General features: G+C 49.7%; 4 protein-coding genes across 12 annotated transcripts in view; 1 reads left to right on the forward strand and 3 right to left on the reverse strand.

Moving 5' to 3' along the window:
* Positions 1-1,079: 1,079 nt before the first annotated feature.
* On the reverse strand, positions 1,080-3,089 carry Lenep (lens epithelial protein). The gene is made up of 2 exons (XM_029537996.1): positions 2,205-3,089; positions 1,080-1,168 (listed from the first exon to the last, which is right to left on the reverse strand). The coding sequence occupies exon 1, from the start codon at positions 2,811-2,813 to the stop codon at positions 2,628-2,630; it is 186 nt and encodes a 61-aa protein (XP_029393856.1). The 5' UTR covers positions 2,814-3,089; the 3' UTR covers positions 1,080-1,168; positions 2,205-2,627.
* Positions 3,090-3,223: 134 nt separating this feature from the next.
* Flad1 (flavin adenine dinucleotide synthetase 1) lies at positions 3,224-11,874 on the reverse strand. 7 transcript variants are annotated; one of them, XM_029537992.1, is made up of 8 exons: positions 11,816-11,874; positions 11,150-11,384; positions 8,429-9,173; positions 7,611-7,758; positions 6,258-6,356; positions 5,985-6,174; positions 3,728-3,801; positions 3,224-3,631 (listed from the first exon to the last, which is right to left on the reverse strand). In XM_029537992.1, exons 2-8 carry the CDS (start codon positions 11,240-11,242, stop codon positions 3,496-3,498), a joined length of 1,485 nt encoding a protein of 494 aa, XP_029393852.1. In that variant the 5' UTR covers positions 11,243-11,384; positions 11,816-11,874; the 3' UTR covers positions 3,224-3,495. The 7 variants fall into 7 exon arrangements, with proteins under 7 accessions (XP_029393852.1, XP_029393853.1, XP_029393851.1 ...); XM_029537993.1 differs by lacking the exon at positions 11,816-11,874 and adding an exon at positions 11,744-11,762; XM_029537991.1 differs by lacking the exon at positions 11,816-11,874 and adding an exon at positions 11,671-11,751.
* Positions 11,875-15,864: 3,990 nt separating this feature from the next.
* Cks1b (CDC28 protein kinase regulatory subunit 1B) lies at positions 15,865-18,868 on the reverse strand. The gene is made up of 3 exons (XM_021196659.2): positions 18,721-18,868; positions 16,643-16,770; positions 15,865-16,353 (listed from the first exon to the last, which is right to left on the reverse strand). The coding sequence occupies exons 1-3, from the start codon at positions 18,777-18,779 to the stop codon at positions 16,301-16,303; spliced, it is 240 nt and encodes a 79-aa protein (XP_021052318.1). The 5' UTR covers positions 18,780-18,868; the 3' UTR covers positions 15,865-16,300.
* Positions 18,869-19,100: 232 nt separating this feature from the next.
* The window catches only part of Shc1 (SHC adaptor protein 1), a 12,119-nt gene continuing 4,603 nt past the window's right edge, over positions 19,101-26,616 (forward strand). The window contains exons 1-8 of one of the 3 annotated variants that reach the window (XM_021196153.2): positions 19,101-19,275; positions 22,581-22,748; positions 23,311-23,381; positions 23,875-23,938; positions 24,067-24,186; positions 24,565-24,618; positions 24,931-24,982; positions 25,143-25,269. In XM_021196153.2, coding sequence (XP_021051812.1) covers positions 22,584-22,748; positions 23,311-23,381; positions 23,875-23,938; positions 24,067-24,186; positions 24,565-24,618; positions 24,931-24,982; positions 25,143-25,269 — 653 coding nt within the window. In that variant the 5' untranslated portion in view covers positions 19,101-19,275; positions 22,581-22,583. Of the gene's footprint in view, positions 19,276-19,715; positions 20,203-21,867; positions 22,749-23,310; positions 23,382-23,874; positions 23,939-24,066; positions 24,187-24,564; positions 24,619-24,930; positions 24,983-25,142; positions 25,270-26,616 lie in introns of those variants that run through there. The other 2 variants (XM_029537776.1, XM_021196152.2) reach the window with 2 other exon arrangements.

Raw genomic sequence — 26,616 nt, forward strand, 5'->3', positions numbered from 1 at the left:
TTGAAGAGGCTCTGAGCTTGACTCCCAGCACTCTGGGGCAGCTTTGCCTGCGAGTCCCGTTCCAGGGGCAGCCAATGCTTCTAGCATACAGATACAACACACATACTTAAAAACAGACAAGCAAAGGCTCAAGTTCTAACTTATCCTTCACGGCTTGGCTCATTCTCTTGTTGCTCCAGCACCTAATCATGTCTGTATACATAACTCTACAGTGTGATGGGGTTTCTCATCCACTGGACCGCAAGCTCCACAAAGGCGGGACTCTGGCTCCTACTTATGGTAGACAGTAGACAACTCCATTTGTTAACAGTGAATATGGCATCTTTTTTGTTTTGTTTTGTTTTTGTTTTTTTGTTTTTTTTCCAGACAGGGTTTCTCTGTGTAGCCCTGGCTGTCCTGGAAGTCACTCTGTAGACCAGGTTGGCCTCAGCCTGCCTCTGCCTCCCATGTGCTGGGATTAAAGGCGTGGGTCACCACGCCCTCCTGAATATGTTATCTTTGTGTACATTGTCTCTTGGTTACCTCCAGGGACTGGGTCTTGGAGAAACTATTGCTATTAGAATTTTATTGTTACTGTTTTCTGTTTGTTTGCTGAGTCAGGGTTTTATTCTGGTCCAGGTTGACCTAGAACTTGAGGCAATCTTGTCTTGGCCTTCCAAATGCTTGGGTCTTAGGCATGAGCCACTACCCTGCATTTTTAGAATTCTTTAGGTGTACATTGCCATATGATCCTACCAGACACACACTCACATATACACACTCTCACATATTCACATACACACATACTCTCACACACACACACATTCTCACACATATACACACTCATACAACACACTCACACACACATACACACACTCACACACACCTTGCTGGGGATCTCAGGGCCCTGCACAGCATCCCACTGCTGAACTATATCCTGGCATTTTTGTTTTCTTTATTTTGAGACAGATCTCTTATGTACCCAGAGATAGCTCGCAAGTTACAGCCCAGGCTGGTGTCGCACTGCAGACACACCAGCCCCTGCTTCCTGAGTATTTCTTTAGAAAGTATTTGTTCATTTCTTTTTGGGTAGGGTCTCATTGTATAGCCCTGGCTCCGATAAGGGAGCCAAGGAGCCGTCATCACCACCTGTGGCTGTCGGTGGCACTGTTTTTATTTTCCATTTTTCCTGAAGGGACAAAAAAAATATTATTATTATTATTATTTTGCTTCTTTCACTAATTTTAAGGTTTGATTATCCAACTCATATTCAGTTATTCATTGGAGAACATGCTGTGTAGATCAGGATGGTCTCAAAATCTTCCTGCCTCGGCCTCCTAAGTGCTGGAATTAAAGGTGTGGGGTACCACAACTAGTACATATAGTATCTGTACGACAACAAAAATCAGGCTGTGGTATAGGGAGAGGAGTAGGTGCAAAGTCCTGGGTTCAGTCCCCAACACGGAAACTCAACCAACCAATCAACCAACCAACCAGATAACCAGCAATAAAAACAGACAGGCCCAGAGAAAAAGGAGTTAACTAAGCTAAAGGCCAAAGAAGAGCTGGCTCCAGGGGATGGGGCGGAGAGCCATATACTACCTCCAGGTCAGTGTTGCAGGTAAGAAAGAGGTGGGCAACAGCTAGGCCAAAGAGTGCTACTGGGGGTGGGGCATGAACAAGATCAACAAGATCAGTATGTGCAAATGCACAGGCTGCTAACAGTTGAAAGAAAGAAGTGCTGGTGGCTGCCAAGGGCAAGTCAGGAGGCTGTCCACTCACACAGACGATGTCCTGTCACAGGTGTGCTGTGACCTCACAGGTGCTTTCTCTTAGGGTATCTTAGTGTGTCTGAACTGGGACTAGCTGAGAATGCTTCCTGCATTCCTTAGGGACAGGGAACTGCCTAGGTCACATCTTCTGGGAGAAGGCGGAGTCTTTGTGTCCCCAACCTAGCATCCCAGGCCTCACAGAATAGGGCTCCCTCCATTCTGTCCTCTCTGCACACAAAGGTTGGAGGAACATGGCTTTTCTGCTTAGCTCTTCCGTCTTGGCAACAGAGAGTCAGCAAAGCTGGTTCTCGGTCTCACTACTCCAGAGATCTGCCCTTCTTCCTGCTCTCTGGCTCTAAGCCCTTCCCAAGCACACATGCCCTCCTTCCCCTTTAAACGCTCAGAATTTCTGGCCTCGAGGCTTATTTATTATATTTATAGTTGAGTGATTACCAGGTATCTTAGGGCCAGTCCATTCCTGGTTCTTCAAGTATGTGGGTTGGTGGGCTCGCTGTGCCAATTTTTGGAGGAATATTAGATCCTGCCGTAGTCTCAATGGAGTCTGAGCCAAGCACACGCATACCAGGAGCACAGCAGAGAGGGGAGCTGAGGAGAGATGCCCCAGGATGAGGCAGGTCAGATGGATGGACAGCTCAGAGCAAGGTTCGTGGTTCACTCTTCAGTTCTTTGTGGCCCATCCTTGGTGAAGGCCAGCTGGCTCCAGGAGTCTTAGAGCTATAGAAAAGATGGGAGAGCTGGGCTGCAGGTTCCACCCCAGAAGCTGCAGCCATACCTCCTGAGAGTCTGCCCTCCCCTCCCCACCTGAGGGGTGCAGGTCTCAGGTGTCAGGAGTGATGGGGGTGTTCCCTGCCACCATTAGTCCAGCAGTTCCTTGATACACCAGCAACAAAGAAGGATGTAGGCCACTTCCTTCAGGGTTCGATACATGCCCTCCCAACCTGTGCCCATTTTAATGATGGGCACCTGGAGGCCAGTGCCTCGAAGGGCATCTCTGAGAGAGAAGGGCAGGGCCTGGGTCAGGGGCAGCGTTGGTGGCCTCATGTGGACAGCAACTCAGCAGAAGGGTGTGGACACTGCCTTTGGGACCTTTTATCCACTGTCCCCACCCCTTCAGGCCTCATGACTAAAAACAAAGGCTCTAGGGTCCAGCAAAGGAAGGTTCTGGGCCTCAGAGCAGGCTGACTCAGCCTTTCAGACAGAGATGGTGGTTAGGGTGGGCGGGCTTGGCTGCTCCATCCTCTATCCTCCACAGCCAGGAAAGCTCAACTTCCCATCCACCCAGGCAATGCTCTGCCTGGCTGCCTCCTCTCCTTTGGTGGGCTCTGGCTGTGGTTGACACCGAGACCCATCCATCCATGCAGGCAGTGCTCTGCCTGGCTGCCTTCTCTCCTTTGGTGGGCTCTGGCTGTGGTTGACACCGAGACCCATCCATCCATGCAGGCAGTGCTCTGCCTGGCTGCCTTCTCTCCTTTGGTGGGCTCTGGCTGTGGTTGATGCCGGGACCCATCCGGAGCAGCTCCTTTCTAGTATGTTCTACCTTACTCCTGGGCCCCCGAGGGAGCACTGCCGGTTCAGAGCTGTCAGCCTCCCTGGACCTCGGGGCAGGAAGGCACAGCCAGAGCAACAGGCACCAACAATGGGGTATGAGGTACACTTTACTGACGTGACAGGTTAGCCCAGGCCAGCCCCCTTCCCTCTTGTCTTGTCCCCAGCTTGTGTGAGATCACATTCGGGAATTCCTTTCCTCATCCTCATTCTCCAGTAGGTACGCTGGACGGTAGACAGGGTGCCCCCCTGGGCTCAGGCACTTCAGGGCCGGATTCTGTGTTGTGTTTTCCCGACTCCCCAGGGATGTGTACCTGGAGTGTCAAAACAGGAGCATGTGGGTGATGTGGGTGACGGGTAGGCTCTCTCTGTCCCAGCATCCTCTCACCCCAGCCCCTCAACCACCTTACCCTCTGTCATACAGGATGCAGTATGGGACAAACAGCTGTCGCAGAAACTCCCAGATGTTTCTATAGGTCCAGTCCTGGGAAATGACAATCAGTCACTAGACCTGTCCTCAGCCACACCTGCCACACCGTCCTGGGGATGGGCCCATCCCAGGGACTTCTGTTCACCTGGCCACGGCAGAGGGTAAGCTCTGGCTCTCTACTTGGCTCACCCAGAGCAGCAGAGATCCAGATAGCAAGCCTTCCTCTGGGTGAGCCAAGTAGAGAGCCAGAGCTTACCCTCTGCCCGACTCCGTTTCCAGTCACCTACCCCCGTGGAGTAAACTCCACACGGATCATGAGGGCTGTGTTTAAATCTAGAGCTTTCTGCCACGGTAGAACTGTCTAGCCACATGCTCCCTCATATTGCGGGATTTGAAATGTGGCTAGAGGGCTGGAGAGATGGCTCAGTGGTCCTTCCAGAGGTCCTGAGTTCAATTCCCAGCAACCACATGGTGGCTCACAGCCATCTATACTGTGATCTGATGCCCTCTTCTGGTGTGTCTGAAGACAGCTACAGTTGTACTCATATACATAAAATAAACAAGTAAATCTTTAAAACAAGAAAAGAAAAAGAAAAAGAAAAGAAATGTGGCTGAGTTCGAGGCCAGCCTGGTCTACAAAGTGAGTTCCAGGACAGCCAGAGCTACACAGAGAAACCCTGTCTCGAAAAATAAATAAAGAAAGAAAGAAAGAAAAAGAAAGAAAGAAAGAAAGAAAGAAAGGAAAAAAAAGAAAAGAAAAGTGGCTAGGATAACTTAAGAAGTGAGTTTGGGGGCTTTAGAAATGGCTCAGAGGTTAAGAGCACTGATTGCTCTTCCAGAGGACCCAGGTTCAATTCCTAACACCCACATGGTACTACAATCATCTGTAAGTCCAGTTCCAGGGTCCTGACTCTTTCTTCTGACCTCCACAAGTACTCGGTGTGCACATGGTAGCCAGACATACATGCGGAGAAAACACCCATACACATAAAATATTGGCCGAATTTTTCTTCTCCCCTTCCCTTCCTGCTTTTCCTCTCTCCCTTTCTTCCTAGCAGGGTCTTACTGTGTACTTCATGCAGTTCTCAAGATGGCCATCCCCCTGCCTTATCTTCCTACCCGCTGGGAGGTGAGATGTGTATTAGGCATGTCTTACACATCTTAGGCTGGCCTTTTGCTCCCTGCAGAGCTGGGAACGACTTGAACTTCTGTCCTCCCAAGTCCCCAGCGATCTGTATTTAGAGTGGTGATGGGCAGGCTTAGGCAGGCACCGTGGTAGAGCCTGAATCCAAGGCTTTGTGTATCTAAGGAGGCATTTCACCTGCTCAGCTACATCCTCATGTTATGTGGTACTAGGAATTGAACCTATAGCTTTGTACTAGCTAGGCAAGGACTCACCCAAGCCCATCCCTGGCCCTTAGAACTGATTTTAAAATTTTATCTAATTAAAGAAAATGACATTATGAATCACTTGCCATAAATTTCATCTTCTGAAAGTAAATAATTCAGGGCTTTTGTTTTCTTGAGACAGCATTTCAACCAGGCTTGGCTTGAACTCACACAATCCCCCTACCTCGGCCTCTCAGTGGTTTTAGTAATTTGTATTTTTTTCTTTCTATTTTTGAAATAGTGTCCATGGTTAGACTGGCCTCAAGCTTACTGTGTAGCCAAGGCTTTCCATGAACCTTAAAAAAATTATATTTGTGTGTGTGTGTGTGTGTGTTTTTGAGGGGGGGCAGGGAATGTGTGAGGTCAAAGGGCAAGTTGTGGGAGTCAGTTCTCTTCTGCCATATCAGTCCTGGAGATAAAAGTGAGGCCATCAGGCCTGGCAGCAAGTCCCTTCACTGGCTGAGCCACTTTGCCAGCCCTGGCCTTAAACGTCTAATTCTCCTGAAGGCTGAAATTATAGGCACGAGCACATGATTTTCAGGTGTGCTAAAGCAAGCACTATACCAAACGAACTACATCCTCAGCCCCATAATCTGTATTTCAGTTCAATTACAATTTAAGTATGAACAAATGACTACTATCATATTGGATAGCACAGGCCCAGGTCACTGTTTTATCCACAGGGAGAAGCACACTGCCTGCCACTGAATAGTGCTAAATTTAATTGGTTAAAAGGATGAATGGCCAGCACTGCTTGCCTTGGGAGACTGGGCACCTTGGCTCTAGCCTTCTCACAGTGGGCATTGGGAAGGTGCAGGGACCAGAGTCCGACAATCCTGTCTCATTACCAGCAGCGGGTTGATTCGCATGAATGAAGGCCAGCCAGGGTCGGTGGGACTGAAATCGCTGAGGCTACAGGAGTAGGGGTCCGTCCGTCGAGTGCCCATCAGAACGGCCTCCAGCTGGGGGTGCTTTCCCTGAAGCTCCCCCAGGGCCTGCTTCATGTTACCCTCAGCTTCCAACACCTGGAGATTATACCTTAGAGAGGGAGAGAACAGGGATGAGATCAGGGTAGAGTCTACCAAGGCCCTCTGGGAGCCCGATCCTTTAGGTTCCAATACCTCTTGATGGTGTCCTGCAGAAACTGTTCCAACTCAGGGAAGGGCGAGATGCTACGAATGTACAGGATCTGGAGAGGTTTTGGAACATCAGGAAATTTTCTGGGGAGAGTAAGGATCCACAGACTTGCCAGTATGGAAAAGAAAACTGCTCTCCAGGGAGCTCAGGATTCTCTTTGGCCCCTGGGACCAGCACCCATACTCTCTCCCTCTTCTTTATCCTTTCCATCCAGCAAACTCAAACCCCCCCCTTCCTGAGAAGCCCACCCTGATCTCTTAGCCTTTTGCTTTGAGGCTGGGTCTTGCTGTGGAGCTCGGGCTGTAATTGACTATGCAGCAGCTGGCCTCAAACTTGCAGTATTTCTGATTCAGCATCCTGAGGGCTGGGATTACAGGCATGTGCCAGTTTGCCTAGTTCATTCTGATCTCAAACCTAAGCATCAGTTCTGTTATTACAAGATTGAAAAACTCCCCTTGCCCCAAGGGAAAAAAATGGGTTTCACTGACTTTTTATGTTGTCCAGGCTAGCCTCAAATCATAGCAGTCTGCCTCTACTGCCTCTGTTAGGGCTGAGGACATGAGCCACCACAGCCAGCCCACAGCCACCACAGCCAGCTGAGACTGTTTTTGTTTTTAAAGATAGGGCTTTAAAAAACTCATGGGGGCTGGAGAGATGGCTCAGCGGTTAAGAGCACTGACTGCTCTTCTAGAGGTCCTGAGTTCAATTCCCACCAACGACAAGGTGGCTCACGACCATCTGTAATGGGATCTGATGCCCTCTTCTGGTGTGTCTGAAGACAGCAACAGTGTACTCATATACATTAAATGAATAAATAAATCTTTAAAAAACAAAACAAAACAAAAAACTCACGGGCTGAAGAGTTCACTCAGCAGTTAAAAGCACTTGTTGCTCTTGCAGAAGATCTGGGTTCCATTCTCAGAATTCACATGGTAACTCACAACCCAACCATCTGGCGGTGAGGATCCAACACCCTCTTCTGACTAACACACGCACTAGGTGCTTACACTTACAAAACACTCCCTAGGCTAGCCTCCAGCTCCTGAGCTCGGATGAAGCAACCTCACTCCCCAACTGCTGGGGCTGCAACCACGCCAGGTTCTATGACTGCCAGTAAGTCTCACCTCCCCAGCTGGACTGTTGACTTTCCTGTGGTTGACTACACACCTAGACCTGGGGTCAGACACACGCCAGATGTTCACTAAGTATGGGGGAAGGGCACTGGCTGATCACCTAGCTCCCTTTCTCCCAAGCAACACCTGTGCACCCCGACGCTGTGCTTTCTGGGGTGGGGAGCTGGAGAGGTTTCAAGGCCTTAGCTCCGGGGGTAGGCTTACCTATGCACAGCTGCATGGAAGAGGTGCAGGAGTGCGGTGCAGTCCTTGCCCCCATTGAAGCCCACGCAGAGCTGGGAGAGATGGTACTGAGCCAGGGCAGTCTCGATGGTCTGTAGGGCACCTGCTACCTTCTTCCCCAAACAAGAGCCTGCCATGCAGGCAGGGAAGAGAACGTCAGCTAGGTATACAAGAAGGCTAGCAAGGTATCCATGGCTGTCAAAGAAGTCATGTGACCCTTGCTTAAAGACTTTCATGATTGTCCCGGTGTTCTGGGAGTAAATCTAAACTCTTCCGTGCTGCCCTGCATCGTCTGCCTTCCTTGCTTGCTCTTCGAGCCCCCCTCACATGACTGTGTTTTTAGTCTCTCCTCCAGGGCAGGGACTGAGGGCTGCTCTGGCTTCCCTTCATCCTCCGCAGCCCCACCTGCTTCCTGCAAGTCTCTTTCCATATTGTTTGCTCTTGCCTGCCTCCAGGTGCAACCAAATCCCCATCTCTCAGTGCTCCGCATTAGTCCAGAGAACCCTTCTCCTCCAGATCAAGGCTGGTCTCTCTGGTGTGGAATCCATTTCAGAATCACATCTCACCTACACAACCACCCGTTTACCAGCTAACCTGTTTTGTAGAGCACACCAGTTCTGACAAGCTATACCAACCCTGACCCCCAGCACAGCGCTGGTGAGAGGATGTATCGATAGTTATTGGGAGAATAAACAGATCAACCTTTTCCTGCATCTGTGGGAAGGCCTCTGAAAGCATTATTAAACCTAGAGGAGAACCCAGACTCCGGTCCGCACTGCTTTCCCTAAGAAGACTCCTACCTGACTCGGCGAGTTTGTACACCGCCTCGCTAGCCTTCTCAACAGCATCGGGCTGGTAGGGGACCAGTGATCCTTGGGGCAGACGTGCAGTCAGATAGGTCAGACATTCCTCCAAAGGCTCTTTTTCCTCGGAGTCTAGAATCAGCTTCACCTGAAAGTAGTTGCTACTCCAGTCTGGGTAGGAACCTAGGCTAAGCCTACGCCCAAAGTGGGCCTGAGCCTCCGACAGGATGGGGGCAATAGAGCCCTCTGACGCGGCCACATACAACTCCTTCTGGTGGAACTGCACAGCTGTGTTTTGGAACAGCCCTTTCAGTCCCTCCAAAACTCGTCGCAGCAGCTCCGGAATTCCTGGGAAGAGGTAGACATTTCGGACAGAGACCAGCGGGAATCTGAAGGGGTGGCCGGTTCGAGGATCTGTACCGTAATGCAGGCGGGCAGAGGAGGGCACCATCGACAGCTTCTCCCAACCCTCCCCTCCTAGGGTTTTGATGGCTGCTTGGAGCTCTGGGTGTGGTTTGAGCTCCTCCCCAAAAGCCTGTGCCACTGCCTCAAAGGTAACATCGTCATGAGTGGGGCCGATGCCCCCCGCGGTGAGGACGTGAGTGAAGCGCCTGGAGAATGAGGTGACCTCGGATGCAATGGTGGCTACTTCATCAGGTACAACGGAGACTCGGCAAACCTGGACCCCCAGGGAGCGCAGTGTCCGGCAAAGAAAGTAAGTGTTGGTATCTTGTGTGTGTCCCTAGGGATTGAGGAAAAGATAGGACTGTCAGTGCTGGGGAATGAAGGGCAGATGGGGAGGTAGCTACATCTGTCTAGTGATGGAGCGCTGGGTTTTGGAGGGGGGTACTGCCAGGGAGCCTGGAATGGGAGTAAGAACGAGAAACCACATTGAATGTAGAGAAGAAGGGATTCTCCCTGGGGCTACTTGGCTATCTATTCATCCTGACCTCCCTTGGATTTACAGATTTCATTGTCAGTTCTGCACTTTGATCTTGACTTGATATAGACTCAATCATTAATTCTGTGTGGATCTTTGGACCTGGTCATCGACCCCAATAGTTTCTGTTTTAGTCCCTGGCTTCAGGTTCATACCGGGCAGCCTCACCATGTCCCTGGTCACTTTGCTCAGTGGCATCTCAGATGCAGACATGGTCAGTTAGGCCTTTCATTTCAGTCAACTCCACTTGTAAAACCTCTTCCATCTTCTCTCCTCCACATTCTCACCTCCTTAGAGTCTTTCTCCTGGGCGATGCTGACAGCCTCTGGGCCAGCCCCCAGCCTCCCACACCTCCATCCCCTACCCCCCACTCCCAGTGTCCCACCCCCAGCCCTCAATCCTCTCTACTATGCTCTGCTTCCAGCCTGATAAGTAACTTTTGTAATGCGTCACTGTGCTCGCTGAATCACTTCTATGCTCAGAAACATGTTGGCTCCAATTGCATTAAGAATAAAGTTCAAATTCTTTTGCAATCATTAAAGCTGGCTGGTTAGACTATGTGCCCTGTCTTCTTTCCTAGTCTTAACTTCTACTTCTCTCTCTCTCTACAGGGGGAGTGAGTAAAGAGTTTGTTGGACCCCGTCTCAAAATAAAATAAATGAAAAGTTTGTGTTCTGGAGCTGAAGAGCTGGCTTAGTAGCCAAGAGTGCTTGCTGCTGTTCCGGGGGACCCAAGCTTGGTTCCCAGGCTGGTTGGACAGCTCATAACAGCCTTAAGTCCCACTCCAGGGAATCTATAACTTCTGTCCTCTGTGGGCACTCCCCCCACCCCAACATACAGATGTATAAACATAAAATAAAAATCTTTAAGCCTGGCATGGTGGCACACATCTTTAATCCCAGCACCCCACAGGTAGAGGCGGAGGTAGGTGAATTGTGAGTTCAAGGCCAGTCTGGTTAACATAAAACAAGAGCTCTAAGCCAGCCAGGGATACCCCGTCAGTCTCTGTCTCAGGAAAGTGTGTGACCTGGAGTAAGGAAGAACTGGGCTAGAATTCCAGCTCTACCACTATTTTCCTTTTTTTAAATTTTGAGACAGGGCTTCTTTGTGTACGCCTGGCCATTCTGGAACCGGCTATGTAGACCAGGCTGGCCTTGAACTCACGAAGATCCACTTGCCTCTGCCTCCCAAGTGCTGGAGGTTAAGGCAGGTATCACTTTGCTCCTAGGACTTTGTAGGCTTGTGACTTTGGGTAAGTTTCCTAACCTCCTTTAGGCTGTTTCATAATTTATAGAGATCTGTAATAAAAACCCCAACTTCATGGAATTGTTGATGTTTGTAAGGCCATATGTGTTAAGTGCAGACCAGCCTCTGGTAGACACTAAAAAAGATCAGGGTAACTATTACTGTTGCCAACCCATGCTTGCCACATCCTCTAACAGCACCCGGTCCATCCAGAATAGAGTCCTTTCTTCTAGTGCCTTCCTTCTAGCTCGCCTATCCAGTCTGCTGAGCCTCTTCTACTTGCTGTGCCACCTGTCACTTGTTATGTGGCTACTCAATTATACTTTGTATCAAGTTGTAGGAAAGTTACTACCTATCTTTCAACAGAAACACTCAACCGGAGGGTCACTTTTCCTCCAATATGTTAGGACTAATTCCAGGGCCCGATTTTGGCAAGAAAGGGGATTCCTACTCCGGTTTCCCTCCCTCCATTGGAAAGAAGAGTCCACAGCTATAGAATGCCACACTCTTCCCCTCTTCCGTTCCAGACACACCTTAAGGATCTCATCTCCAACAATGATGATGCCTGCTGTCACGCTGCGTCCTGGTCCTGGTCCTGGGGGCAGTTCAGAGGCCCTAGATGCCATGGTCCTGCCCTCTGTGCTCTTTTGCAAGGCTTTCCAGTAGCCACTCAGAACCCCAAATTGGGGCCGTAAGTACTGAGAGGCCGCCAGGTCTACAGGATGCAGGAGGCCATACCCTGAGTACACAGTCCGGGGTTGAGGGAACCTGGAAGAGCCAGAAAGGACAATGAGGACGGCTGGAGTGTACCTTCTTCCTTTTTAGAGGAAGGAAGGCTCAATCTCTCTTAGTCCGGCCTCTTTAACATACTCTTAATCCCCAGGTTCCTAAAAGCGGCTCGATTCCTATTCCTTTAAAGTGCCATGTTTTCCCAAGACCTACCACTTTAGATATCTCCGTCTGCCGAGCAGGTTTTAAACTTACCCTATCTTGGGTATATCTGCACCTTTAAATGTCTCTTCTCTTCGGCTCACCTGTCCCTTTAAATGCCTACCTTATTCTGGGCCTTAGGGTCCCTTTAAATGCATGTCTTTCCTCCCTCCGCCAATGACTAGGGCTCAACCTACTTCTGCACCCTTTCTATCCCGAGATCTGTTTTTCTCACCAGGCTTCAGTTCACTGATCTTGTATCATCCCACCTCTATTTTGCCCCCTGCACAGGGTCATTCGTTCTTTCCTTTCCGCATGTCCTAGGACAGCTTCCGTACTCAAAGTCTCGCCTTACAATGGTTTATGTTGATTGGTAATTCTGGCTGTCGCTCACTCCTACTAGTGGTCCTATTGGTCTAACCGGCAATCGCTCATCTAGGCGCTAGAGGAAATGTTAAGTTGTTATTGGCAACACCATAGAGTCATCACTGTCCGGAAGTAAAAATAGGGGCCTGGCCTTAGCCCATGGAGGGCGGGACTTAAAGAGTTCTGCTACGCGAAGGGAGACTATTGGGAGGTGCTTTAGGGACTGTTTTCAGGTGCTGCTTTGTAGTACTAGAAGAAAATGAAGGTCTGATTCTGTTTCATTCAAATATTAAAAAACAGTAGCCGGGCGTGGTGGCGCACGCCTTTAACCCCAGCACTCGGGAGGCAGACGCAGGCGGATTTTTGAGTTCGAGGCCAGCCTGGTCTACAAAGTGAGTTCCAGGACAGCCAGGGCTATACAGAGAAACTCTGTCCCGAAAAACCGAAAACAAAAACAAACACAAACACACACACACACACAAACAAAACAGTTCAGACAGAGCCTCAGTATATAGCCATGTTTATACAGATCAGCCTGGTCTCGAACTGCCTGGGGGGTGGTGGGATCCAAGGCGTGTGTTAAAACTACACTTCATTGCATCACATTTCTCTTTCTCTCTCCCTCTCTCCTCTTTCGAGATAAGGTTTCTCTGTGTAGCTGGAATTCGCTGTGTAGACCAGGCCTATTAACTCCGCCTGCCTCTGTCTCCTATGTTCTGGGATTAAAGGCGTGGGCCACCACCCTTTGGCTTTGTCTCTTAAATTTGAGAAGGTGAAGATGTTATTTGCATTAACAATGAGGTGTGAGCTGCAAGGTGTGGAACCTTCGTTTGTTTCTAATATAAAGGGAAAAACTACTTAAGCTTCTTTGACTTTAACATGTAAAAACCCTTTCCTGCCCCACCTGTCTCCAGAGGAACATCACTTTTCAATGATGGGTCCCCTGTAGAGGGGTAGGTAGGAGTACCTTGTACTCACTTTGGGTACTCACAACATCCTATTTCATTAATTTTAAAGCCTTTACTATTATTGTGTGACTGGGAAGGACAGCAGTGTCCCAGCGTGTGTATGGAAGCCAGAGGACAACTTTCTGGAGTCCCTTCTTTTTCACCTTTACATGGGGCCTGGGATCTATCCCAGGTGGTCCAATTTGGGTGACCAAGCCTTACTCTTACCGGCTGAACCCCCTTGCTATCCCTAGATATTACAATATGTAAATCGTGACCCAGTAGGTTTGGAAGGGGTCTGACATCTACATTTCTCCTGGGATTTTTTTGTTGTGACTTGGAGGCATGCTAAACCACAATATCTTTTCAAATAAATAATGCTCTCATGACATGTGGGGAACCTGTTGGGAATATGGCTTTGTGTTAGAACACTGCTAGCATTGTGAGGATCTGGATTCATATCCCAGGTCTGAAAAAGAATTATATGTTATTGGAGACAGGTTCAGAAAGGTGAAGGGGTGCCCGCACAATCATGAAATGCTACAGTGAATGTTAGACCAGCCTAAAGTAGTAAGTCCTGTGGGGTTTCCTTAGTTTAAAAGGGGGTGGGGGTGGGTGGGTAGGGGAATGAGTGTGACCAGAGAGTATTATATACTTGTTTGAAACTCTAAACTGGGAGTGGTGGCACACACCTTTAATCTTAGCACTCAAGTTTGAGACCAGCCTGGTCTACAGAGTGAGTTCCAGGACAGCCAAGACCATACTGTAAGACCCTGTCACAAAATAAGCAAATAATAATTTCCTGGAACTCACTTTGTAGACCAGGCTGGCCTCGAACTCAGAAATCTGCCTGCCTCTGCCTCCCAAGTGCTGGGATTAAAGGCGTATGCCACCACTGCCCAGCTCAAACAATAAATTTTAAAAGAAAATATTTATAAGCAAAAAAAAAAAAAAATCACCAAAGCTGATTAAATATCTATTTGTCTAATGACTTACTGCCTGATATTAAAATCACCAAAAACTGATTAAACATCTATGTCTAATGACTCACTGCCTGATATTTGGTATGTTTTATTGTATTAGCAGTGCTATCTTGCCTGGTGTGGTGGTGCATGCCTTTAATCCCAGCACTTGGGAGGCAGAGGCAGGTGGATTTCTGAGTTCAAGGCCAGCCTGGTCTACAGAGTAGCCAGAACTACACAGAGAAAACCTTGTCTCGAAAAACCAAAAAAAAAAAAAAAAAAGTGTTATCTGAGTTCTTCCTAAACAAATGTTCCAAGTTTGTTCTCTGTACAGTCCTAGCTGTCCTGGAACTCACTTTGTAGACCAGGCTGGCCTCAAACTCAGAAGTCCGCCTGCCTCTGCCTCCTAAGTGCTAGGGTTAAAGGCATGCACCACGTCTGACTCCTAAATGTCCCAAGTTTTTAAGTGCTTGGTAGAACCACTGAACTTTTAACACATTGCTGAACCTATTTCTCAGGATACCAGCAACAGGGTGACCAGAGTCTGCACTCTGAACATTTCCAGGGGATGTGGGATGCCTTTAGGTTTGTGAGTTGATGGGGCTGGAGAGATGATTCAGCAGTTAAGAACACTTGTTGCTTGCTTGAAAACCTGGGTTAGGTTCACAGCGTCCACATGGTAGCTTACAACTATAACAGAGTGAGTTTCAGACCAGCGGAGGCCTGGCTCTTATGCCCAGCTATCACATGGTGGACACATATATGTGAGGACAAAATACTAATACAATATGAACCAGATGCTAGGCATAGCTTCAATCTCAGCGCTTGAGAGACAGAGGCAAGGCCAGTCTGGTGTCCACAGTGAGAGCCTGTCTCAAAACCAAATACATCTAAAAAAAAAAAGTTTTAAAATAATGTCAGTTGAACTAGATATAAAAGACAAAAACAACAGTGACGATTTACTTGGAGACAAAAGAATTCAAACATGGAGTGGGTTTGTGTGTCCATGTGCCACAGAACAGCTCTACAGTCAGAGAACTTAACAGTACAGCTTTCCTTGCACCAGTGGGGCAGGCACAGTGGTGGCAGGAATGCCCACTTGCTAAGCCACTGTTTAAAGGTTCTTATACTCATGTGTATAAATGCTTTTCACCATGTGTACAACTTTGGATCACTGAACCCTCTCCTCCCATCAACCACTTTTAAAATTTATTCATTTATTTATTATATGTGAGTACACTGTCGCTGTCTTCAGACACCCCAGAAGAGGGCATCAGATTCCGTTACAGATTATTGTAAGCCACCATGTGGTTGCTGGGAACTGAACTCAGGGCCTCTTAAAGAGCAGTCAGTGCTCTTAACCACTGAGCCATCTCTCCAGCCCCCATTTTTTAAACTTATGGGTGAGAGTATATGCCAGGTGTGTGTGGTCTGTAGCGACCTGGAAAGGGTGTTCAGTCTTCTGGAGTTGGAGTTACAGGTGGTTGTGAGCACTCCAACATGGTTGAACATGGTTTCTGGGAATTGAACTCGGGTCCTTTCAAAGAGCACTGGTGATCTTCATGGCTGAGCCTTGTCTTCAGTGCACTCTAGGAACGACTTTGGTGGTCTCAGTACTTGAAATCCAGCTCCAGCCATTACTCAGAGAGGCTGGAGTCCTATGTAGCACTTAATCCCACTCCCATGTCTTTGCATGCCTTCAGATGTTGGGACTGCATAAACGACAACACGACTGGACTATGCCAATCAGTTAACCTGCTTTGATGGGACAAGGCTGTACCAATAAAAATCATTATATTAGGCTAGTAATCAGTGAAATACATTTCAGTGAGTCCAATTAAAGCATTATAAATTAGCTATTGCAATATTCAACTAAACCTCTTTACTGCAATGAGACAAGTTTCCATTATCCACCTCAAGGGTATAGAATCAGAATGATTCCATAGTTTATCACTTGGTTGCAGGAGGGGAGATGGCTCAAGGGAATGAAGGAGTGAGGGCACAGGATGGCATGGGGATAGGACGGATCTTATAACCACAGCATTAAGATTATAAAAAACTTCCTTTAATCAAGGCTTGTAACATGGAAGAGATCTGTCAGCTAAAATGCAAAGTTTCCAATACATTGAAACATAAATCCATAAGTCATCATAAATACAATACCCAATAGTAAAAACCACAGCAGCAAATCCACACCATCCCTGTAACAGCCATGATCTGATTTCACATGCTTCTGCCAAATGCCTAATACGGCCTGCTGGATACCCAGTGCACAAGGGCTTTGAGGTCGCACTCATCTGACAGGGCTGTGGCATTGGTGGCTCAACTCCAGAAGCAAAGCAGGTACCAGCACATTCAAACAGTGTATCCTTTACATATCAAAGTAGGAAATTAGAAAGCAACATGGTCACACGATCAGAAAGATGGTAGAGTGGGGACAGCTGTGGAAAGCTCGAGGCTGGAAGGCACTTCGTCGGCTTCATTTCTTTGGCTTCTTGGGCAGTGGCCGCCGGAACAGTAGGATGTGAGGTTCTGAAAGAAACAGTGAAATCTTAAGAGCAGTCGACAGTGCATGCTACTGCGTGGTGCAGTGCTACACACTCCTCACACCGTGCGGGTGCACACAGCCTGAGAGCCTGCCCTTTCTGCCATGCACCGAATTGTTCAAATAGAATTAACTGCCTTTGCTTATCTGGAACAGATCAGTGGTTTGCAGGGGCCATAACTGGGGTATATGTGGCTTTAAAAAGAGTCCCCTCCAATGACGGACGCCCTCTTCCCTCTACTGCTCTGCTTTGTAATCTCCCTACATTTCACTGACCTGGTTCATGGATCATATAGTGGACCCATCCCTGACTCTGCTGAACGCCGAGGTTCCTCCATTCAGATTCAGACATCAAATGGGTTTTAGGGACCAGCTTGGCTATGTCCTTGGGTAACATGACATGCCTGCAACAGAAACATGGGGATGTGAGTGAGGACGGTGTCAGAGCTGTCAGTCTGTCAGACACTACATACGAAGAGTGGAGGGTGGCACATGTGCCATGATTCTGGCACTCGGGGATATGGCAGCATGACCAGAAGTTTCAGGCTATCCTGCGCTACAGAGAATCTGTGAAAATAAATAACTAGCCCAGTGTGGGCTAGTGTGGGCACTCCTGTAATACCTACACCCAGGAGGCAGAGGTAGGTGGGTCTCACTTGAGGCCAGCCTGGTTTACAGGTCAAGTTCCAGGACAGCCACAGCAGCAGATGAACCCTGTCTCAAACACACAAAACCAAACAACCACAGCCATAGCAACAACAAAACAACAAACAAAAACAAGAAAGCAAGCAAAGCCAAAATAAAAACACCATTGGTTTTGACCACTTCATAAAAGTTATTAAAACCACAATTGAACAATTTGATGGGTGACTCCTGGGTATTTGTTTCTCCTTTGACCACAGGTCTCACAGTCCTCTAGCTGATTACCCACTCTATCCATTCTAGGACTGTGTGCAAAAGTCTTTTTATGGAGTGGGATACGGAACAGGTATGAAGATAAACATGTAAATGTTCATACTTTTTTTTTTTAAGATTTATTTATTTATTATATGTAAGTACACTGTAGCCGTCTTCAGACACTCCAGAAGTGTGAGTCAGATCTTGTTAAGGATGGTTATGAGCCACTATGTGGTTGCTGGGATTTGAACTCCGGACCTTTGGAAGAGCAGTCGGGTGCTCTTACCCACTGAGCCATCTCACCAGCCCATGTTCGTACTTCTAAGGGATGCGCTATGATACTTGGAAAATCCCAAGCTTTCCCAAACAAAAGTTTATGGCAAAAAATTACCTGACATGACTCAGACTACCTCAAGTAGATTTACTTTATCATGCTCGTGAAGATGCACTAAATGCTTCTTCCTTTGTGGTAATAACAAGAGCCCCACCCCATTATTTGTAGTCCAAATGCCAGAAAAGAACTTCCATTCTAATTGTGACTTCGATGCACAGAACCAGTAAAAAACCAAACCAAACAAAATGAAACCCAAACAAACCCCTCCTTTAAACAAAAATGCCGCCGCTAAACTGGAGTTACAGCTTCCCCGGGATGAAGCCACTCATCTCTCCAGCCATGCAAACCCTGTAAGTGTAACATTGTTACAGACGTGGGAAACAGCTGAGTACTCTGCACTTTATTGTCTTGAGACAAGGTTCCATCCTGTAGTCTAATCTGGGCTGGCCCCTAGGACAATCCTGCAGCCTCAGTTTCCAGAATGCTGAGATTAAAGGTGTGAGCTACCGTACCAGCTTACCTCGCACCTTAACAGAGAACACTTGAAACCTCTGTGCACGCCATGAATGATCAAGTACTGGAAAGGTATCTACCTACGTCCAGTCTTGATGCCACTCCAAGTCCTGTAAACGCCTATCTAAAACAAGGTTGACAACTACTCATCTTTCTCATAAACTCATAACCAACACCGAGGCTCTCGTAGAAGCGTCCTTTCATCAAGAGCATGAAACTTTCAGCTCTGCACGAGCTACCTTCTTTCTCCCGGCAGACTTTGAGATTTCAGTAACGCGAACACTTCCAATTAGGGAAATTGCCACAACAAAGTTGTTCTAGTGATGTGAATTCCCAAAGGTAAAACTCATCAGAGCCACAACGCGCTTCAATTTAACAGCCGGCCAACTCCAAGTTGCCTTTCATTGTTTTACATCCTCCGTCCACCTTTTGCGCATGTGCTTCGCGGCTGCACCCAATCCCACCCCCACCCCACTCCCCGCTAATTTCTTGCGCACGCGCCGGTTCTCCACGGCTCCCTCCCACCCCAGCCCCCCGCCTCCCACTCCGGCCTGGGTAACTAACTCCTCGCGTGCTCTCTTTTGTCTGTAGTCCCCGCGCCGGCACTAACCGGTACTCGAACTCCTCGTCGTCGTATTTGTCCGAGTAGTAGATTTGTTTGTGGGACATGATTGCTCTGCCGGAGGGCGCTCAGCCCCGCGCCGCTGGCCTCCAGACAACTCCCAGCAGCACGCGCTCCCACCCTCTTTGGCCTCGCTTTCAAACACACCGCCCGCACTTCCTATTGGTCTCTGCGGCCGAAGGCGGGACGGCTCCATTTTGAAGTCCTCGATTGGCTCGCTTTGGCGTCTCCTCAAGTCGTAAATGGAGTGCAGTGCTCAGGTTTCTGAAGAATGAGCTGGGTCAAACTAGGATTCTCATTGGCTCTCACTGCGCCCCTTGAGCCTGCTCGTGCAGCCATTGGCCAGTTTTGGAAGGCAGCCGGGTAAAGGAGGGACAGCGAGGTAGGGGGTCAGGGGTTAGTGAGGCCGGAAGTGAGTGTAATAAAGTTTGTCTGGGGAGGCCCAGGCCGGGGTGAAAGTTGGGGCGGCGACTTAAGCAGACAGTTGCGTGATCCGGAACCAGATCGGCCCGCGGTGCGGTGCGGAGACTCCATGCGACCCTGGTAAGTCTAGACTTTCTTTCTGTGGCGACCCACTCCTCTTCCACCCCGGAACCCCTCTCCCAGGACCCTACTTCCGGTCTTGCTGTATAAGTCCCGCCCCCGAGACCCCTCTCCGGAAGTCCCACCTTCCTTCTTCAAGGGGCTCCCTGAACCCCGACTTGTCTCTTATGATCGCGACCACACCCTGTGGTCTTACTTCCCTGGGGATCCCACCCCCAGACGTGTTTCCCAGCACCGTCCGATTAGCCTTCCTAGTTCCCTGAGACTGCCTCTTCAGGATTCTCGGCGGAACCTAGTCTATCCAAAGCCTGCCTTCCAAAAGAGGGAAAACCGTGCTTTTGAAAGACCGATGTGACTTTGTAGAAGTGACGCCTCTTTGGGACCCCGCCCCTTTGGGACCCGCCCCTTCCACTGTCCACGTCGGATCCTGGGAATGTGTCACACTCCCTGTTAGGGACCTCTCGTCCCCTCAGGATTCTCCTTCCTCTTGGGCTTGGGTCGGTGCCTCAAAACCCAGGTCTTAAATTCCTGACGTTTCATCCGCTTCTATATCCCTCTCCTTATTTTAAGCTTTGGGCTTAATTTTCCTGAGCTCTGGTGCTCATAAGGTGGGAGGTTGAAATGTGTGGTTGTAAGGAGTGCGCTTATTGGCAGCGTCGCCTCTCTCCCCTCTTCGCCCACCCTTCCCCCCGTAACTTTCGAGAGTGAATTAAGTCGAAGGGACTGAGTTTCGTTTAGGGCTGGAGAGTGGATGAAGGAAAGGAGACTCTTGACACTTTTCTGGGGTAGACCCCATCCCAAAGACAGCCATAGATGGATGGCACCTTCCCGTGCCTGGATTGGACTAAGCATTGGTTTGTGTGAGCTTAACGGGAGTCAAAAGTTTTCCTGCTGTCAGAAGAAAAACTGTTGGAGACAGGAGTAGAGGTTCGCGTCCTTTCCGCTGTTTTTACAAGACCCCTCCCCCTATCCAGATATTCTAGTTTGGCATTCATCCTGGCCCCACTTGCCTAACCTTTCCTGCTGGAAACATTCCTGAGGCTTTCGCCATTTCCTGCTATTTCCTGCCCCTCCAGCTTCCTCCCCGCTGTGCCGAGGTGTTTAACGCGGCTCTCCTGCCCCCACTACCTAGCCTTGGGTGCAGTAGGCAATCTCTAAGGAAATTTAAAGGCTCGCGTTGACTTTTTCTTCCAAATGCGAGCACCTGTTGCTCATCCCTGGCCTTCGGTTATGAAAGCTCCCAGGGAGAGCCATCTCTCAAGATGACACCGTGGTGTGTTTGTGTAATTGGGAGTGTAAGAGCTGAGAGGTCTTAGCAAACAGAATGACAGAATTTTTCAGGAAGAGATGTGGTGTTCAGTAACAGCTTTCCTGGGTGAAAGAATGAAGGGTGGTATTTAAACTGTTTTAAGTGCTACTGACGAGGTCAGCATGTAGACAAATTGCAGAACCTCCGCAGCCGCAGCGGTTGGCCACCTACAGACAAGGCAAGTGGAGGCAGACGCAGGTGATTGGTTCTCTGTAAGTTCGAGGCCAGCCTGGTCTACAAAGCAAGTTCCAGGGCAGTCAGTGTTGTTACATAGACAAACCCTATCTTGAAAAACAAACAAAAAACCAAAAAGTATCTTTTACTTCTTGTATTTGGTTACTTTTTTTAAAAAAGGGAATAAAGCGATAGTTTATTCTGGAGCTATTTTGATTGGTCACTTTCTTTAAGTTCCTGAATGGCCTTTAGCAGAGCGGTGGCAGGAAACTGTGGGCAAAGAAGTATGGGTTTGGTATTATTATGCACTTATGGCCAGATTCCAACTTCTAATATCCCTTTCTCCTTCCTGTCTTTATTAACACAGATTTGTTTATGACCCTATTATCCTTCTGTGGCTTGTAGGCACCAGTTCTGTTTGTTTCTTTCTCCTACCTCCAAGGCCAACTCCTCCACTAGCCTGAGGTACACTGTCAGGTGGTTTACAGCCTGTAAGGAGAAACAGTCTATCTGTAGGTCCAAGGGTGGCCGCATGTCCCTGCATCCTCTGGGGAAGCCCTCCCCCCACCCAAGTCTGATGGTCCTTGATTTGTAGAACCGGACTTGCTCTAGCGTTTGTCTGGTAGCCCCCAGATGCACCACCCAAATTGGCCTTTATTCCTATTACAGCTTTGTCTTTCCTCTTGGCCTCGCACTGTATCCACTGGGACTGCTTTTCCTCCCTGGTCCTCTACTGTGGTCCACAGCTGTTGTGGTGGAGGATGCTAATGGCCCAGGTTCCCTGGAGCTACCACCTCACTCACTGTATGGTGGGGGGTGGGGCGGTGTGGGCTAGGGGGCTAGTCACGCCTTCAGCCAGGACTGGAAAGGAAATGCTAAACTCTGGGGGACATCTCCCCCTCCCCCTCCCCGCCCAGCGGCTTCTGTTTCCTCCCCATCCCTTCCTGTCTTCCTGTCTTCCTGCTCTCTTTGACTTGCCCACGTCGGTTTGGATTGGTCCAGAGTTTCTCTTAACTCCTTCCTTTCTTTTTTTCTTTTGCTTATTTTTTCCCTTTCTTTCGCGCCCGGCACCTCCTCCTTCCCAGACAGATTGCTAGTTGTTTGTATTGGGCTGGGAGAGTGGCCTGGCTAGCGCAAATTGTATGGGGAGGTGTCTCAGCCCCTCTGAGCCTGTGAGTCAGCACTGTCCTGGGGATTGGTCTCTCTCCTTAGTTCCCCGCCCCTGGGGAGGAGCCAGTAAGCTCTGGGTCCAGCCTGTACTCCTCAGCCAGTAGAGGTTTCCTAGCTGGGCTGGGCAAGGATGTGGTCTGAAACCGTCTAGGTCTGAGTTGGGAGAGCAGAGGTCACTTGTCCTTCGCCTCCCCAGGTCATCTGTTATCACCGGGCTGCCGAGGTCAGACTAGGCTAAAGGCCTGGGGATGCCCCCAGCCTGGCCCCCTTGCCTGACTTGGCAGGGGGGCCGGGCCGGGCAGCAGCCCCTCTTCTCACTCCAGCCATGGATCTTCTACCCCCCAAGCCGAAGTACAACCCACTTCGGAATGAGTCTCTGTCATCGCTGGAGGAGGGGGCTTCAGGGTCTACCCCACCGGAGGAGCTACCTTCCCCATCAGCTTCATCCCTGGGACCCATTCTGCCTCCTCTGCCGGGGGACGATAGTCCGACTACCCTGTGTTCCTTCTTTCCCCGGATGAGCAACCTGAAGCTGGCCAATCCTGCTGGGGGGCGCCTGGGGCCTAAAGGGGAGCCAGGAAAGGCTGCTGAAGATGGGGAAGGGAGTGCAGGCGTAGCCCTTCGGGACTCAGGCCTCTTGCCCCTCCTCCAGGACATGAACAAGCTGAGTGGAGGCGGCGGGCGCAGGACTCGGGTAGAAGGGGGCCAGCTGGGGGGCGAGGAGTGGACCAGACACGGGAGCTTTGTCAATAAGCCCACACGAGGCTGGCTGCATCCCAACGACAAAGTCATGGGACCTGGGGTTTCCTACTTGGTTCGGGTGAGTGCATATCCCCCTCCCACTCTCCCATACCCTGTCCAGTTCCTCTGCTCACTCCAGATTTGCCGGGACTCCCTGCTCTTTCCCCCAGCAACATCTGAGCCATTCTCTTAGTTCTTAGACTTCGTGCATTCCTTCTCCAGGTCTCTGCCCTTAGTTTAGCCTGTGAATCTTGTGCCTTTCCTCCTTTGGCCCCGACCCCCCAGATTACACAGTGCCCAAGCACAGCTGAGGCTTTTAGTAAAAGTTGAATGAAAATGACTTTTTGATTCTTCCCTCTAGACTCCTCCTTTTTCCAGAGATGTCACTCCATTCCACCCAATGTCTGCTACTCTTCTCGCAGTCCCCCCATGGTGCATGGAGGTCCTCTTTTGTGGTCTTTCTTTCCTCTTTCCCTTTGCCATACACCTATGGGGTGGTAGCCCCAGGCAGTAGGAAGGCTACTTCAATTTACTTTCCTTAGGGACTAAGGACCTCATAAGGCAGAGCTCTAGAACCTTCTGCAAAGGGCTGGCAAGTGGGGGATGGGGACAGCTGATCCATTCTTCCTCCTTCCCTCCAGTACATGGGCTGTGTGGAGGTCTTACAGTCAATGCGAGCCCTTGACTTCAATACCCGGACTCAGGTCACCAGGTTAGTGGGAAGACGGATATATTGTTGTAGTCTTAAGATTACTGAAGTTGCAGAAGTCTCAGTAAGGGGGAGGAGGAAGTTGGGCATTTGGTGGTGTTTCTGATGGTGACTTCTCACGGGTGGTGAGAGAATTGTAAGTCTGACTGAAAAGAGCCAGCTCTGGTCTGGAGCGCCACCTTACCTCTCTCCAGCCTTAGAGATTGTGGGAAGATGGACTAGAAAAGGCAGGGGTAGGAGGGTGCTGATGCTTTGGGGAAGGGAATGGAACATTCGGTAGCTGGGAAGAGGTGGGGCTATAGCCATTGAAGCCCTAACCCAATCAGCCAGGAAGCGGCCCCTCGGTGTCATCAAATATTAAAGGCCCTTAATTCAATCCACCACGACAAAGAGCCTGGAGTGCTCTGGGAGTCTGGCCTGGTCTTCCCTTCCCCCAGCTCTGTGCCCCAGCCAGCGGGGCAGCCCGTGGTGGGTCTGAGTACTCCTGTTTCTCCAGGGAGGCCATCAGCTTGGTGTGTGAAGCTGTGCCTGGTGCTAAAGGGGCAACAAGGAGGAGAAAGGTATATGTGGTGTTTGGGACTGGGTATTGGGGGCAGGGGGAAGGCACTGCAGGGCATAGCGGACGACGGGACAAGTGTTTCCTCAGGCTGGGAAAGCTCAGAATCTGAGACTCTGGGCCCTTTCCTAGCCTTGTAGCCGCCCACTCAGCTCCATCCTGGGGAGGAGTAACCTGAAGTTTGCTGGAATGCCAATCACTCTCACTGTGTCTACCAGCAGCCTTAACCTCATGGCAGCCGACTGCAAACAGGTGGGTAGGGCTGCTGAAAGGGACCAGGGCTGGTTACGGGAGCACCAGGTGGGGATCAGAGACCAAAAGCTTGGAGTCCTCAGGAGCAGCTGGACAGTAGAGGAGGAAGAAATTAGAAAGGCTGAGGGTAGTGATACCCTTATCCCAGCACTTAGGAGGCCGAGGCAGGTGAATGCCTTTGAGTTCCAGTCAGGGCTACATAGTGAGTGAGACCTTGCACCTCACCCCACCAAAAGAAGAAAGAAATCAGGAGAACGATGGGTAAAAGACCAAGAGAACGAGCCTGGAGCTCCTAGGTTCTGCACTGGGGAGGGCCACAAACCCTGAGGCTGCCTGACATTTACCATCCCCCTCCTTCTCCATCCCCGCCCTCATCAGATCATTGCCAACCATCACATGCAATCTATCTCATTCGCGTCCGGTGGGGATCCGGTGAGTTGGGGACCAGAGGAAAGACTGGGGTGGGGAAGAAGAGACTAGGGGCTAAAAAGATGCTTGCTAGAGGCTGGGTGTGGTGGTACACACTGATCCCAGCACTCACGGGGCAGGTGACTCTTGAGTTCCAGGACAGCCAGGGCCATGCAGAGAAATCCTTCTTGAAAAACCAAAAGAGGGAGGGAGAGAAAAGATACTGGCTAAAGAAGTGGGGCGCAAGGGCTGTGAAATGTCTGAAAGGGACAGAGTCTTAGTGGGTCAGGAGTTGTAAACTCTAGCTAACTGGTCTCTTGAATCTACCCTCTCCAGGACACAGCTGAGTATGTTGCCTATGTTGCCAAAGACCCTGTGAATCAGAGAGGTGAGGCTTGTGGGCAGCACTGGGTGGGGCCAGTTATCTGAGAAGCAGTTACACTTGATAGGGCTCCACTGCTGGGAAGGACTGGGGGTGGGGGCTCCCTCCCACACATTGTGCCAGCCCCCTGCCTCAGAGCTCACTGGTGGTCTCCACTGTGCCCCAGCCTGCCATATCCTGGAGTGTCCTGAAGGGCTTGCTCAGGATGTCATCAGCACCATCGGGCAGGCCTTTGAGTTGCGCTTCAAACAGTATCTCAGGAATCCACCGAAGCTGGTCACCCCCCATGACAGGTGAGCTGGTGGGAAGAGGGCGAGGCAGCTCTTGAGGTGTCTTCCCATGCTTGAGTTCCAAGGGGTTCAGAAAAGGTGTGAATCTGTGTAACCCTGTGTCCCTCCTCTGCTGTGTCAGCTCTCCAGTGGTTCATCAAAAGTCCTGAGGGCCATGCCTGCTGCAGGGGCAGTTTCTTCATTTTGTTTGCCTAGGGTGGAGGTATAGCCCAACATCTCCCACTAGACTGCTTTTTCTGGCTGAATGAACATTGAATTCTCAAGTTGTTCATTTTTGGCCTATCCCTGTGTTCTTGTACACTTTCATTTTTCTTAAAGATTTATTTTTATCTTATGCATATGTGTAATTTACTGCATGTATACGAGTGTATGCAGTGCCAATGGAAGCCAAAAGAGGGCGTTGGATCCCTTGGGAGTGGAATTCCAGGTGGTTGTGAGCTGCCATGTGAGTGCTAGGAACCAAACCTGGGTCCTCTGCAAGATCAGCAGTGGTCTTAACCCTGGAGCACCTTACTTCCCCACTCAATTGTTCTGTGTTCTCCTGCCTCTGAAGGTCATTATGAATCTGGACTGTAATCACACCTTTAATCCCAGCACTCAAGAAGCAGACGCAGTGGGATGTTTGAGTTTGAAGCCAGCCTGGTCTACAGAGGGAGTTCCAGGATAGCCAGGGCTACACAGAGAAACCAACAAAAAAAGAAAGAAAAAGGAAGAAAGGGGGTATGGGGGGAGAAAAAGAATTAGAAGAGAAAAAAAACTAGCTTAAGAGAATCTTTTTTTTTTTTTTTTTGTATGTGTATGTGTGCATGTGGGGCATATGTTGTGTGTGTGTGTGTGTGTGTGTGTGTGTGTGCGCGCGTGCATGTGGGGCCTATGTTTGTGTGTGTGCATGTGGGGCCTATGTGTGTGTGTGTGCATGTGGGGCCTATGTTTTGTGTGTTTGTATGCATGTGGGGCCTATGTTTTGTGTGTTTGTGTGCATGTGAGGCCTATGTGTGTGTGTGTGTGTGTGTGTGTGTGTGTGTGCATGTGGGGCCTATGTTGTGTGTGTGCGCATGTGGGGCCTATGTTGTGTGTGTGCGTGTGCGTGTGGGGCCTGTGTTGTGTGTGTGTGGGGGGGGGCCTGTGTTGTGTGTGCTGTGTTGTGTGTGTGTGTGCGTGTGCGTGTGCGTGTGCGGCCTACGTTGTATGTGTGTGTGCGCGTGTGGTGTGGGGCCTGTGTTGTGTGTGTGTGTGTGTGTATGTGTGTGCATGTGGGGCCTATGTTGTGTGTGTGTGTGTGTGTGTGCGCGTGTGGTGTGGGGCCTGTGTTGTGTGTGTGCGCGTGTGCGTGTGGGGCCTGTGTTGTGT

Source organism: Mus pahari, chromosome 4 (genome assembly GCF_900095145.1).
Source record: "Mus pahari chromosome 4, PAHARI_EIJ_v1.1, whole genome shotgun sequence".
NCBI classification, from domain to species: Eukaryota; Metazoa; Chordata; class Mammalia; order Rodentia; family Muridae; genus Mus; species Mus pahari.

Bases quoted from the DNA above. Each gene is read 5' to 3' on its own strand.
- Lenep (XM_029537996.1), bottom strand. From the start codon at position 2,813: ATGAGGCCACCAACGCTGCCCCTGACCCAGGCCCTGCCCTTCTCTCTC.
- Cks1b (XM_021196659.2), bottom strand. From the start codon at position 18,779: ATGTCCCACAAACAAATCTACTACTCGGACAAATACGACGACGAGGAG. The intron at 16,771-18,720 runs GTTAGTGCCGGC...TTTCTGTTGCAG, and splicing joins GACGAGGAGTTCGAGTACCG to GCATGTCATGTTACCCAAGG. The intron at 16,354-16,642 runs GTCAGTGAAATG...TGTTTCTTTCAG, and splicing joins CTATATGATCCATGAACCAG to AACCTCACATCCTACTGTTC.
- Flad1 (XM_029537992.1), bottom strand. From the start codon at position 11,242: ATGGCATCTAGGGCCTCTGAACTGCCCCCAGGACCAGGACCAGGACGC. The intron at 6,357-7,610 runs GTAAGCCTACCC...TACTCTCCCCAG, and splicing joins TTCCATGCAGCTGTGCATAG to AAAATTTCCTGATGTTCCAA. The intron at 3,802-5,984 runs GTAATGAGACAG...GTCATTTCCCAG, and splicing joins TGCGAATCAACCCGCTGCTG to GACTGGACCTATAGAAACAT.